The 14,013-nt window shown below is 45.4% G+C and overlaps 1 protein-coding gene across 6 annotated transcripts in view; it reads left to right on the top strand.

Moving 5' to 3' along the window:
• Positions 1-14,013, top strand: part of unc5a (unc-5 netrin receptor A) — a 187,729-nt gene that overhangs the window by 157,842 nt on the left and 15,874 nt on the right. For 4 of the 6 annotated variants that reach the window (XR_005070979.1, XM_037076276.1, XM_037076277.1 and 1 more), the window contains 5 exons: positions 3,670-3,900; positions 4,650-4,949; positions 8,053-8,140; positions 8,590-8,758; positions 11,456-11,689. Coding sequence is in view for 5 of the 6 variants with exons in the window: in XM_037076276.1 (XP_036932171.1) it covers positions 3,670-3,900; positions 4,650-4,949; positions 8,053-8,140; positions 8,590-8,758; positions 11,456-11,689 (1,022 nt within the window). In the remaining variant the exon portion in view is untranslated. The remainder of the gene's footprint in view (positions 1-3,669; positions 3,901-4,649; positions 4,950-8,052; positions 8,141-8,589; positions 8,759-11,455; positions 11,690-14,013) is intronic. The other 2 variants (XM_037076275.1, XM_037076279.1) reach the window with 1 other exon arrangement.

The raw sequence follows: 14,013 nt of genomic DNA, 5'->3' as shown, positions 1-14,013 counted from the left end.
CATAAGATGTCCTCACCAGCACGTCTAATCTCCCTCATTAAGCCAGATACTTTATGGCACACGTTAGCTGAGGTTATTGTTTTGGGTATTGCATATATGACAATCAATGCTTTGTGTTGCAGCTCCAAAATAAACAGATCTGACCCAGGCAGGATGATTTTCATAAGGCAAACAAGCAAAGCCCAAGATGGAGCTACGCAAAAAATTTGTGCAGGGAAATAATAAATGTGCTGGCAGTGTGCCAGAGCCAAAATGGCAGGCAGGTGTTAGAGGGCATGAAAATGATAGTGGGGGGAAATATAATGCTGCTCATATTCTCAGGCACGGGAAATTAGGAAAACATAAAAACAATTATTTGGCTCAATGTGTGTAATGAAGGTAATGAAGTAAATTTGCTGCAGCATCCCGTTTTGGGGGTTGATTGTGCAAAGACCATCAAACTATTAATCTGTCTTTAATCAGTTTTTTTAGAATCAGGGGGCTAATTCGGTGGCCGACTTTATTCGTCATGGGCTCACAGGCTGCATGAAAAATGGCTGAACATTTATTTTGGCTCATATTTCACGTGGGCCTGCTGAGGGATGGGACGACTGTATTGTGGAGATAGTAATGGTCACGTTCACTTTGAGAGTTTTAGTAGCCATATTTCCCTGACCTTAAGAACTCCCGTGTTATTCATCTTCAGGCGGGTGACTGGGATTGGCCATGGGATGAAATATATTCTTCGGTCTCTTGATAAATGCCCCGGGGAGGAGGCGCAAGAGGCTGCAAAGCTTTTATTTATCAATGCAGGAGAGAGAAAGGAACAGGTAGAGAGAGTTGAGGACTATCAGCTGCAGACATTGTGCTGACTGCCAATGCGGCAAGAGTCTAAACTTCAACAGGATCCCGGCACATCGCCTCAGAGGTAGATGAATTATAAGTCCATACCGGCCCATCTCGAGTCAGAAACTTGATCCCTAACCAGCCAGCCCTGGAGCGAGTCTGAGGAGCTGAGCTGAAAGCTTCAGGAGAGGGGAACAAACAGAGATTGGCCCGGGGTCAACGCTGAAAACAGCTCATCACATCCACAGATTATCCACAGGCGGGTGTCAATCACGAAGAGAGGTCACACACAAAGAGAATCAAAAGTTCTTCGCCAGCAATTACGTCAAGTGGAAATGAACGATGGAGTGACAGGCCATGCAGAGGAAAGGAAAGGTGAAAAGAGAGAGTGTGTAGAGAGAGGGCGTGCTAGAGGGGGGACTAAACTAAAACCCATCCAATTATAAAACCTGATTAGCTATGTCAATTAAAGTGTGATGGATGTCCTTTCAATTATTGGCTGGCATCATGAAAATCAATGAGCAGGGGCCAAGAGGAGCTGGGAGCAGTTGCTGGTCAGGGTTGTAGCGAGCGTCGGGATCGTTTCTCTGTGACACCTGGTGGGTCAGATAAAACTTCACTCGCCGATGCTCCGATAAGCCACCAGAGATTACAGACAGAATAGAGGGAGGAAGAGAGAAAGTCGTCTGATTGACTGACTTTATTGTCTGGGTGCAAGAATGGCGTGTGCAGAGATACTGGATCTTTGCATCTGAGGCCGGCCCCGATGCCTTTGGTTTGCCCTCAGAAAGTAAACAGCAACCGGCCAATCTGACGCTATGTTTATCCAATCAGCAGAACCCAGTGGGCCTGTCTCCTTGCTGACGGGTGTTGTTTTGTCTTTAGTCAGACTGCACATCTCTCTGTAGACCGCAGTGTTGGAAGTCCAAAATATCGCCGTCTGAGTCTGGCCTTTGACTCACCAAGACAATTGGATTTGGGAACTTTAATGAGAGTTCAGCCACAGTCTCTCTCCTCCCTTTTTTGGAGCTTGTGGAAGGTGGAAGGTTTAGCCAGGCTGCTTACAGTTAAGCACCTCTATGCTTCCCTGAGGGGAGAGATGGAGTCAGAGGAGAGAAGCATTGGCAGGTAAATGGACAGGCTGAGAGGTGCAAGATGGCGGTATGTATCATATAAGACTCTTCACGCTCTGTGTGCGTTCTGTGCAGATCTGCAAGAACAAAACGCACCATCTCATGTTTATCTCCAGCCAGTCATTCACAATTGATTACATGTCAAGAGATCTCTGGCATTACAGCGGCTCGCCATAGAGCTTGGCTGCATATAATCCTGCTACTTAAGGTATCAGATTGTACTGAGATAATCACCCATGAAATAGATTCTGGCATTTCTCTTAAAGACTTGGGTATGTCAGGCGGCTTTGTCCAAAGACATGGATTTTGCGAGGTAAAAGGAGAAGGCAAGGACAAATGGATGAAAAGAGATGAATAGAGATGAGAGTGAGACACAGACAGAGATAGTTCTTCTTTGTCCATTTTCCCTTTTTTTTTTTTTTTTTTTTAACCAAACTTGACTGTTTGCACTCCTCCTAATTCAATTGTAGAATTCTCATGTCACAGATTTACTAACACCAATTAAAACTTGTCAAATCTGTGTGTTTCCAACATTGAGCACAGTTCCTGTCGAGTGGCAGGATGTCACAGTGGTGGAAAAACACTGAGACAGTCAGGAGATATTCATCAAAATATATCCTATCTAATGTAAATCAGGTTGAAACCTTCTGGCCATGTTATTGCTGCTCATTGCCCAAAATGCAAATCACGCATTCTGTCAGTCACAGGCACATGCTGTTTTTTCGCAATTCCTCCTCTTTCGTTCCTCTAAAATTCAAAACCTTCATTCTTGTATGTTTGCTCCTCTCTCCCTGCTTCTGTCCTCCTCCTTTTGTTGTCAACTCAACGCTCGCCCGCCTGCAGCACTTTAACCTTTGCCGCTGTTCTCCATCCCTCAAAGCTGCGCTGCTCAACGCGTCCCCTCCTCGACTGTGTTCGGTTGACAGCGCTACGCCCCCGTGGCTCCCCGGGACAATGGCCCTCCACAAAGGCCCCAGGAGCATCCTCCACCTCCAGCACCAAATTCCCCTAGCCCAGGGAGACAGCCATAGCAAATCCCATTCTCCTGCAAAACACACACACACACACACAATGCATGCACACAAATCCACACACACTGATGTTTGTCTGGGCTTAGCTGTCATCTTCATACTGTACTTTTGGGAGAAAGATGCTTTCATGCTTGAAAGAGAGAGAGAGAGACCATTCAATAAGAGGTGCTAGAATTTCATAAGCAAATCCTTCATTTTTCCACTCACTCTCTTGGGGGTGTTGTGTGCTTAGAGACAGAGAGAAAAAGACAGGGGAGGGAAAGGTGTTGTGTGCTTGGAGACAGAGAGAAAAAGACAAGGGAGGGAAAGAACATGCTAGCACAAGATATATTTATCCTGTGCTGAATTGAAGCAAGGTAAACCTGCTGCAGAAACTGTTTCTTTCTCCTTGATTGTCTGCAGGTTGACATTGAAGCTTCAGCCTTATAAGAATACCGAAAAATTAAGAAGCCTGTCTAACATTTGCTAATGTAGTCTGTGGATCAGTCAGGGAGAAAGTCAAGCAGTATTTGATGCCAGGCAAAGAATGTGTAACTGATGTCATGCTATTACACTGATCCTCAAGTGAGACCTTACATGGAACTTAATAAAAGATTTTCTCAGCAGCACATCAGTAGTGTCATTCACCACCCGAAGTTTTCAGTCACGATTAATCTTTATTCTGTTTCCTCCCATTGCAGCTGTGAGCGGGGCCGAGGACGTGGCGCTCTACGTTGGCATGGTGGCGGTGGCCCTGTGTCTGACTCTGCTGCTCATCGTGGTCGTCCTGGTCTACCGGCGAAAGAAGGAGGGCCTGGACGCAGACGTTGCGGACTCCTCCATCCTCACCACTGGCTTTCAGCCCATGGGCATCAAGCCCAGCAAGCCAGGTGTGTGGGCACCGCGGCCGCGCAGGCCTCCCCCCCACAGCAGTAGGACACTGTTCTTTGTTCTACCCTCCTCTGTGCGTCCGTCGGTCCTTCGTCTGCCCACTGTGACAGTGCAGCACTCATCTACATGTACCACTGATCCTGTGTTTGTTTGCGGTTGTGGAGGTGGTGTGAGTGTGTTTACAGTGGTTTGTAGTCTAAGCAAGATGTATTATGTCGTGTGTTTGTGTGTGTGTGCGGTGCACGAGCTGTTTATTTGCCTGCCTGACACATTATGTTTCGCCACCACCTCATTGTCAGGAAATGTACCCACTCTGTTTACTGCCTGTGTGGAGCCTCTGAGGTTTACCAGCGAGTAATAGAAATACAACTGTCTGAGTTGGATGGAGACGGGGAACTGGGTTGCAGTGCCTGTGATTCACCGTGGAGGAAAAAAAAATCCTTTTTACATTCTGGGTGCTAAGCTGCATCTGAGTTCTGTTTGGAATTGATTGTGTGGTTGCTAAAGAGACAGACAGACAGAGATCGACAGAGAGAGAGAGGGGAGGGAAATAGACTGGCTTTGGGTGGAATTTGTGTTTGTGTATTGTCAAGAGTGTGTGCGTGCGAGTCTTGTGTTTCCTGCACCATGTGTCTTTTCCTGTTTGTTTCAGTTTTTCTGTGTGGTGACAGCTTCAGAGAGTGTGAGGTCTGTCTCTGTGATGTATGAACCACCCTGCCTGCCACTCATGATGATTCACACATTTGCTTTTGTCTGTTTTCTTTTTTTTTTATTATTATTGTTCAAACAGAGAATTCCCATTTGCTCACCATCCAGCCTGATCTAACTACCACCACCACCAGTTACCAAGGCACCCTACGCTCTCGCCATGACGCCACTGGGAAGTTTTCAATGACCAACGGGCCTCTGCTGGACCCGCTTCCCAACGGCTCACACACACTGCACAACGGCAAGCTTAACTCGGATCCCGCTGAGTTTGTGAGCAGGCTGTCTACTCAGAGCTACTTTAAAACGCTGCCGCGGGACGTAGCTAACACCTCCTATGGGACCTTCAACTTCCTGGGAGGGAGGCTGACGATCCCAAACACAGGTGGGTTCTTTGTTTATGCTCATATAGGTGTAATAAAGCGTGTATTCTTTCTCAGGTTTTCAGTTGCATCCAATTAAGATCTTATCCAAATATAGTAATATCTGGTTCCAACAAACCAAGATGGCTTTAAAACAGCAGACCACAAATCAGTGGGTGATGTCAGAGTGGGTTTACACTTGCTTTGAACCCATGTTCAAAAATCAAATGACCATCATGCAGCACAATACTGCACTTCGTGTGTAACATGCTTCACAAAGGGCTCACGATAAATAATGGATTGCAAGTATTGAATGTTGTATATGATAATTGGACAAATGATAACAAACACTATCATTTTATTGTAATGTTGGTGAAATTGTTTCTGCTTGATCGCTAAAATGGTGAAAGTTGTGATTGCTTGCATGTGCGTGAAAGGGTAACAACATATGTTTCAATATCAATATCTACTCAACTCCGTGCCGATGGAAAATCAGGTGAAGTTTCTCGGTACATTTTTGGAGCTTCACAGCAGAACAGAGTTGCAGCATTACCCTTAACAACTAAAGTAGATGGGGACTTGTTGTAAGGCATAAAAATAGAAGAAAAAAAAAAGGAAACACAAGGGAATACATGAAATGGCCCCCTGCAGCTCGTCCACTGTAATCCAAGACTCCAGCAGCCCCGAGATCCCAAACTGATTTGAAAATACTTCATTTAAACCCTCTTAGAGGCAGAATTCTTCAGTGGAGCTGCTAATCTTAAAGCATTAGCGTGCCCCCATCCGAAGTGGGTGCATGTGATCGACTGTGCATCAATTTAGGATCTTAGGGGACCCCAGAGACTTGGACTACAACGGACAAGCTGTATGGAGTTAGTTTGTGATTTTGGTTGTTCCAAGTCTCCATCTACATCAGTTGTTCAGGAGACTGCTGCAGTGCTATTTCACTTAATAGTGTGGTTCCTGAAATTCTGCCAGAATCACACATCATCCAAGACGAGATCCTTCTGCTCCTCTTTTACCCGTCCAATCTTTCATGAAATACGAAGTCTGTTTGCCACTTTAAATTAATAAATTATTTTTCTTTTGCAAGCTCTTTGTGACATTTTGAGAGGATATAAAACACATAAGATGAAGTAAATTGCAGCATTAATTGTTTTCAGCCCATGCAGCACTGATGAAGCTGGATCAAAGTCCCCAAAACTGTCCAAATGATGAGTTACCTGCCTATTGACAAGTCTCTGTGTTTACAGCCCTTCCCTTCTCTTAAGATGAGAAGGAAAGAACCTGAGTTGTGCAGTAAAAGCAGGTATTGTTTTTGAAGTGACAGGGAGATTTCAGTAATCCTCTGTAGGATGTTCTGTTTACTGCAAGACATCAAACAAGAAAAGTTCCATCTTGACAACATAACATCTGCCACAAAATGTAGAAATACGGTGGGAACAATCAGTTTTTATTCGTAAATGCACATTTCATATATTGTCATTGCATTAGATAAAAAATAACATTTACAGAAAATTTTATTACACCTGCTTTAATGAGGCGATAATGAGGTGATTCTTACGACTGAACGTTAACAAGGAGGATTTATCAGTAACAGATGAATCCCATAAACGTCTCCCTGTCTCGTTGAAACCGACCCAGACCACTCAGCCTTTAAATCTTGTGCATGTGGGTTTACTAATAGTCTTGTACCGGGATAACAAAAGTGATGCAGTGCTTCATACAAAACAGCTTAGTGCACAGGCTGTATTTCTCTGTGTGAGACAAATGAGTTTACAGTTAGAAGGATTTATTTTTAGCTGGGTGTTTTTGAAGTGGATTATGTGGAAAGGTCTCACTTGTTTATCCAAACATTGAATCTTACAAAATAAGGTGTTTTGGCTTTAAAGTGTCTTGTCAATAACCTATATCTACAGGAATGTTAAGTGCAAGGATGGGAGACGATTAACAATAAAATCAAGATTCCTGGAACAACAACAAAAAAAAACAGAACAAATTATTCCAATTAGGCCGCCTCGCTTGTGACAGAGCTGGTCGAATTTGCAGCCAATGTCCACAAGCGTCAGCTCTGCGCTGTGAGCGTGGACAGAGGAATAGAGATAGTCCATTAAAGATTAGTCTGATAAAAGATATAAAAAGCCCAACATCATTAGTCTCCTATTTTGCTTCACCCTCTTCACATTAGCTGAGAACAGAGCTTATATAATTATACTGGAAGACAGTGTTTTCACTTGGCTCGCTGTAGGCTGTCCAGATTAGCTGATCACAGTGCCAGTACGTCAGGACAAAAGGTCTTTTTTTTCAGATTTTCCTCCCATCTTTCTCTCCTCCACTCTCTTACCGATATTTTATGCATGGATTAACTCAAAGCCATGTCGACTATACCACGCATTGGCACCATTTTCTCATTGGGACACACACACATACAAAAAAAAAAACCTCAGCACTTGCATGCATCCACTCACTGGAGATATAGTGTCATTTAGCGTAGTTTCCAAGCGGGCACAGAAAAAGAAGACAGAAGACGGTTTATAGATTCAGACAAGGCTGCGCACATTCAGGGACCTTCACCATATTCAGACAGATGTTTTCATGGAGAACAATCCAGAGGCTGTCACACAGTCACTGTTTGTACCACATTTTAAATAGGATTCTAAGTGGATGATTTTTGGCACAAGAATCGCAACACAAATGCCACAACACTCCAACTACCTCAATAGCTCTCTCTATTCTCCAAGGTACATTCCCCCACTCTCCTGGGGAAGAGCAATTTTTTCCAGGAGTAGTCTGTTCCATAGTCTCAATTATCTACTTTGTGGCAGACGGAGGACATTTAAACTGTGACGCGGCGTGCGTCTTTGTCTCGGCTAATTGTTGACCATGGGGACGCGTGCCGCCTCGCCTGGCGGTGCAGAGATTTGCATCTACTGTACCTGGCGGAGGCTGCCTCTGACCTTCAGAATAGATTTGCTTTTTGTTTTTGCAGCCATACAGTTTTGTAGAGTGGGCCGGCTCCCTTTTGTGAGATGACAAAAGCGTTGTTCAGTCAGAACAAATGAGCCTGTCCCCCTCTTCCTCACCCTCCTCTCCCATTCTCTCTCCCTTTGTTGTTATTTGCATTAGGAATCAGTCTGCTCATTCCTCCCGAGGCCATCCCCAGAGGAAAGATCTATGAGATTTATCTCACTGTTCAGAGGAAGGAAGATTTAAGGTGGGTCTCTTTAACACTGCCTAACTGGCAGTCCTCCCTTGATGCCACTAGGTTGTTTGTTTTGATGCTCCAGTGTTCCATTAGGAAAGGCTTAAGAGTCTGTGCCAGTACTGTGGAGGAGGGATGTAAATAAATAAGGTTGCCTTTTACCGGGATGTGCACTATTTAAGTTAAATGAATTGTTCGAAAAACACTGTTTATTTGGCTCACTGCATTCAGTCTCAGAAGACACCGTGATTGTAGCCTGCTGTGAATGTGTTACTCAGTCATCACAACTTGCTCCAGCTAGTCAGTGAGTCCAACAGGCTTTCACTATTCTCTGTTACAGCTCCTACATAATTTGACAAGTTGGCGGTATCATACCCTACAAGAGATCAGTAAATTCTCACTAATAACTCGGAGAGTAAAAGCACTTCATCTCGACTCATTCCCCTCTCTCCCTGGTGTAGGTTACCCCTGGCTGGCTGCCAGACCCTGCTCAGCCCTGTGGTGAGTTGTGGCCCTCCAGGGGTGGTCCTGAGCCGGCCAGTTATCCTCAGCATGGACCACTGCTCTGATGCATGCCTCGACAACTGGGCCATCCGCCTCAAAAAGCAGAACTATGAGGGCGCTTGGGAGGTGAGATACCACCTTAACACACTACAACAGTACAAATCCTCCATAGAAGACAAAGTCGCCACTGACTGAATTTGCTACTGAGCTCACTGAGAGCTTTCCCCCCAAAAAGTACAAAGTTATTCAGCGGAGACTTGAAGCTCGCTCTGGAAAGCACTCAGTGCTGTATAGCGGAGGTAGTTCTGGCCCAGCACTCATCCACTCCATAGGGTTTAAATTATATTGACCATCAGGTGTTTTCTCATTGGGCTGGAACAAAAGCCTGGAAGCGCCGGCTCTCTCCAACTCGAGAGTTGCTAGGCAACATGCGTCTCAAAACAGAAATTCTCTAAGCAAATTACTGATCCTCAAAGTACTCTTCTGAGTGCTCCTTGACCATTTTTGACCACTGCTTCCAATTACAGAGCTCCCTCCCCGTTTTTCTATCCATGAAATTTGAAAGTAACCAGAACTGCCAGACTCCAATAGGATAGAGTTGGGAAGAACGTCTGCTGTCTACACACATACACACACGCACGCACGCACACACGCACACACACACACACACACGCACACACACACACACACACTCTCTCCTGCAAACAAATGCGGTTCTAGGCAGTATACCCATCTCAACAATCCAGAGAGATTGGAAAGGGTGCTGGTGGGCTTCGGAGTGTTAGTAGGTCTTCTTTCATGTTCGATATTGTGCATAAATTATTCAGCCTCCCCGTGTGTGGCGGCGGTGGGGTGTCTGTGGGATGGATTGGCCTGTCTGAGGCAGAGGTTAGACCAGCACTTTTAATCATCGGCCGGACCAAATATAGCCCAACAGGCTGACTGCGTGGCCACCAAAGGAAAAAAAGAGCCAGGTGGACGAGAGTGGAAACATCCAGAGAGAGAGAGAGAGAGAGAGAGAGAGAGAGAGAGAGAGAGAGGGGAAAATAAAAGAAAGGAGACAGAGAGGGGAAAGGCAAAGTGGACAAGCACATAATGTAGATGTAGAGGAGTGATTAGAAAGAGTGGGAGATTGGAAAAACGGCTCAGGAAATAAGAGAAAGCCTTAAAGAGATGGCAAAAGTGGACATGCAGCGGGAGTAAGAGAAATGAATTGCCTGTAGAGTGAGCGCTCAGTGGTGTAATTGAGCCACCTCACTCTCTGCTCCACTCCGAAGAAATATTAAGATGATGAAAAAGTGAGACTCCATTGTGGTCGCATAGCAAATGAATTGTGTCAATACTAATTCTATTGATGTAGATGGTGTCTGGTTGAATCGATCCTAGAGGGGCTCGCTGGGCATTTGGCAGGCAGTATGCTCTCTTCAGTGTGATTGGCTAATGAGAAGAGTCAGTCAACTGGCATGATGGGATTTTAGAGAAAATGTTGTCACCTTGGGTCCAATTTGTCCCCATCAAATTAGCCCCAAGAGCAGTGGAATTATCCCATAAAACTACGCTGCACCATGATGGGATGGGATATTTGCGGAAGTGCGTCGTCTTTATTAGATGTGCAGTTGTGATGCAGCACTTCATTTCTGCAACAAATTGAGCAAAAAATCCAATGTTTAAATCTTTTGTGGGTTTTTTTTCTCCTGTGCAAATGAAAGCACCAATTAATTCTTGCACTGCCTGTTAGTGTTTTTAACACCCCTCACCATCAGGCAGCCGTGTTGTTTTGCAGATAAATTGGCAAGCTGTTTTCACCTTTCTTAACAAATCTCAGAGGCTGAAGGAAATTCCGGAAATCCCAATAATCCGATATTTACTGCACCTCCACAGCCTTTTCTTCCTCCAGAACCATCTATTCTTGCCAGGAATCTATTCGAGTCTCCTTTCATGTCAATTGAGCACCTCGTTCATGCATTATTAAGTAAATTGATGGTGTCCTATAGAAAGTGTGTCTTTGTATGAGGGAATGTGTGTATTCATGTCACTATGGAGCAAGTGTGCTGTAGTAAACGGGAATTCAAAGGAAGAAGAAAGTATTCCCTTTTTTGCCCCTGATTTAAATCTCATTATTATGTAACATTACCTTAAAGAACTTAAGATTAAAGGGTAACTCCACCTATTTTACACATTAAAGTGTGTTAACAGGTCATGGGGAGACCACTTCTGCATATGTGAAAAAAAGTAGGATAAAGACTTTCATGGCTCCAGAGAAAGCGGCATATAATCTGATAAATTGCCTTCAGTGCAGTCACAGAGTGGCGAGGTTGCACTGTAGGTGAAGTAGGTGCCCGGTTGTGAAAATGAAGAATAATGCATGAAATGAAAAGGCAATATATTTGTTTCTGCTGTATCGATTTTGATGATTTTTGTGTCCGTGAGACCAGTGGACTCTCTGCTTTTCAAAACCTGGTGCCTGCATTACCCACAATGCAACTTAGCCACTGAGTTACATCACTGGAGGGAATTGAGATTACATGCAGCTTCGTCTGGAGCCACCAGCGGCTCTATTCTACTTTTTCACATATGCAGTAATGCTCCCCAAGACCTGTAAACACACTTTAATGTGGAAAATTGGTGGAGTTACCCTTTAAATGATAGTTTGTCACGCTGCAGGAGAGACAGTTTGCTTCTGTGCCAAACAACCCTTTTACAAACACACACCTACACATACAGACACCAGGCACCCAGGCAAACACATTACCCTTCCCTCCTACACAAATTGGGTTCTTGACCTTCCGTTCACACCTTGTTTTTTCCCCCTGTCTCCTCCAGGACGTCCTGCTGATGGGGGAGGAGCTTGTGTCGGAGCCCTATTACTGCCAGCTCGAGGCCGAGACGTGCCGGCTCTTCTCTGAGCAGCTGGGCACCCTTGCCCTGGTGGGAGAGTCCCTGCACATGGGCGCTGCCAAGCGCCTGAGGCTGGTGCTCTTCTCGGACGCATACTGCTCCACGCTGGAGTACAACATCAGGGTGTACTGCATGGACGACACGCAGGACGTCTTTAAGGTAAATTGTGACAGATGCAGTGCAGTTTCTCAGCTGGAGATTGCATGGATGGAGCAGTTTTGCATCAGCTGAGTGATAGGTGGACTATTATGAGTAATAACATTGTCTGTCACATTGGAAGGTCGGTAGAAATCAGTGCGAGCAGGAGTTAGGTGTGGCCGTGGTAAATTGAACAATATTGCAGGCTTGATTACACCATGTGCAGTTCAAGTGTGTATGATTTGTTGATTTTCTCCACCCGGACTTTAGAACCGGTGCATATGTCCAGGTTAATACAGTCACTGAGTGTGTTTTTGTGTGCATGCTTACAGAAATTCATTCCGCTCATGCCATGAGCGGTTCTGCTTCACTGCTGTGGGCCGAGAAGTTTCCCATTACTTTGTACAACAGCATATTTCGCTTCTCTTTTTTGCTCTCCACATGGACAGAGTATAATCAAGCACTAATGCCTTCCTCCCTCCCCCGAGGACTGCCTCTGAGTAGCCTGTTAAGATTTCATTTGCATGGTTAATTAGTAAATTAAAAGGAGAGCCTGTCCCAATCTTTTCCCAGCAACCCCCATGCTCGCTCTCTCTCTCTCTCTCTTTGTCTCTCTCTCACTCCCTCTCTCTCCCCCTCTCTCTCTCTCGCTCTCTCTCTTGATCCCTCTCTCTCTCTCTCTCTCTCTCTCACTCTCTTTCTCAGCACCTCTCTCTCTCACTCCAAGCTGTTCCTCCTTGTCTGACACCACCCACAGCCACAAGTGCCACTTCCCACTCGAGTCCACTTTTGCCGGCTGTAATGGCTGACCTCCTCGTTCAGGGGTTCCGCCGCCGGCACGATCTATGGATGGCTGCGGGACATAAACAATGGAAGTCAGCAGGGGGCTCAGGATGAAATTAGCACTCTCCCATTCAGGGAGCAGTAGATGAGATGAGAGTCGTACACAGGCTCTAGCTGTGGGGTGGGAATTACTGAAAAAGCTCCTCACTTGCATCTGTCTTTTTGTGGGTCAATTCTGCCCCTGCTGCTAGCTTTCTCTGTTTCTGACAGCTATTGCATGATAGCAGGCATGCTCAGGGAAATAGCTGGCTGATATTAAACCACGGTCTAACGTAGAAATAAATGGAAAATGTAGCATACAGGAGCTGATGCAGCTCTGTTTTTTTTTGTTTACCTGCTATCAAAGCAGTTGTAATGATAGGGTTCTCTTTATATATTCAGATCATCGGGTGACCCAGTGTTGTTTTGCTGCAGTGTGACTGTTGAAATGACCTTGTACATCCTGTGTTGGAGGCAGGAAGGCTGCTGGTGCACAGAAAACCTCCTTCTCTCTGCCTCTCCCTCTGGCTAGCTCTTGTTCTGCTATTCTCCCGCTCTCTTAGCCAGGAAAAGGACATCTGAGCTTGTTGACTCCGGCACTTGTGCTGCCATACTCTGTGGCTCCCTCGACGCCCTTGAGTGCATTAGCTCCCCGTCTCTCACACAACCTGGTCCTGTGGTAAGCCACGGCGTCTCCGGGGTTTTGTAGTTTTTAGTGAGTGATTTAGAATGTGGCCCGCACTGTTTAGTAATCTCGACTTCACACTGCTCTTGGTGCCATTATGGAGGGAGCAGTTCATTTAGCAAGTACATTAACCACTTTGAGTGGAGATTAAACTTCCCTGGAGAGGTTCAGCCTAATCACTAATCACTATCTTTAAAATGCACCATTTATGATTAGACTTTCACTATGGCTACCATTAGATTTAATTGTAGTTGGTAACAGTGGTGGGGTAGCAGTAGGTGGTACGTCGGAGTGGCACAGCAGCATTTTTTCATGTTTGTGGTGACGTACAGTAGTCGCCTCAGCACATCTGAATTTTATGACAGCATTTGCAGCCTGCTAAGGCACTGCACCTCGTTTTTCAGACAAGAAGTCAACTTTTCATGCATTAAACAGGCTCTACTTCTGATGGGAGATGAAAAAAAAAGAAAAGAAAAAGCATTTCTCTGCCTTTTTCTGTTGGCTGTTCACTGGCAGGAGGAACTACAGAAACCAGAAGCGATGCTGAGGTTTTCTCCCCAGTCCCCTCGCCTGCTGTCAGTCTGCTCTGACAAGCCTCCATCAGCGAGAACGACTCGCGCACACACACACTCACAAATATCTGCACCCATGTGCGTACGCCACACTTCCACGCTGTACCATGCAATCTCTTATCTCCCAATTACAGCAGATTAGAACCAATGTTATTGTCTTTGATCCTAAGTGTGCAGGAGCTCTGGGGAAACAGTGACATTTCCGTCTGATGCTTGCCGTATGTTAGCAGGGCTCTGCCGGGACCAATTAAGTTAATATTTAATGT

Source organism: Acanthopagrus latus, chromosome 18 (genome assembly GCF_904848185.1).
Source record: "Acanthopagrus latus isolate v.2019 chromosome 18, fAcaLat1.1, whole genome shotgun sequence".
Classification (NCBI taxonomy): domain Eukaryota; kingdom Metazoa; phylum Chordata; class Actinopteri; order Spariformes; family Sparidae; genus Acanthopagrus; species Acanthopagrus latus.
This window is presented reverse-complemented; position numbering and strand designations above follow the sequence as displayed.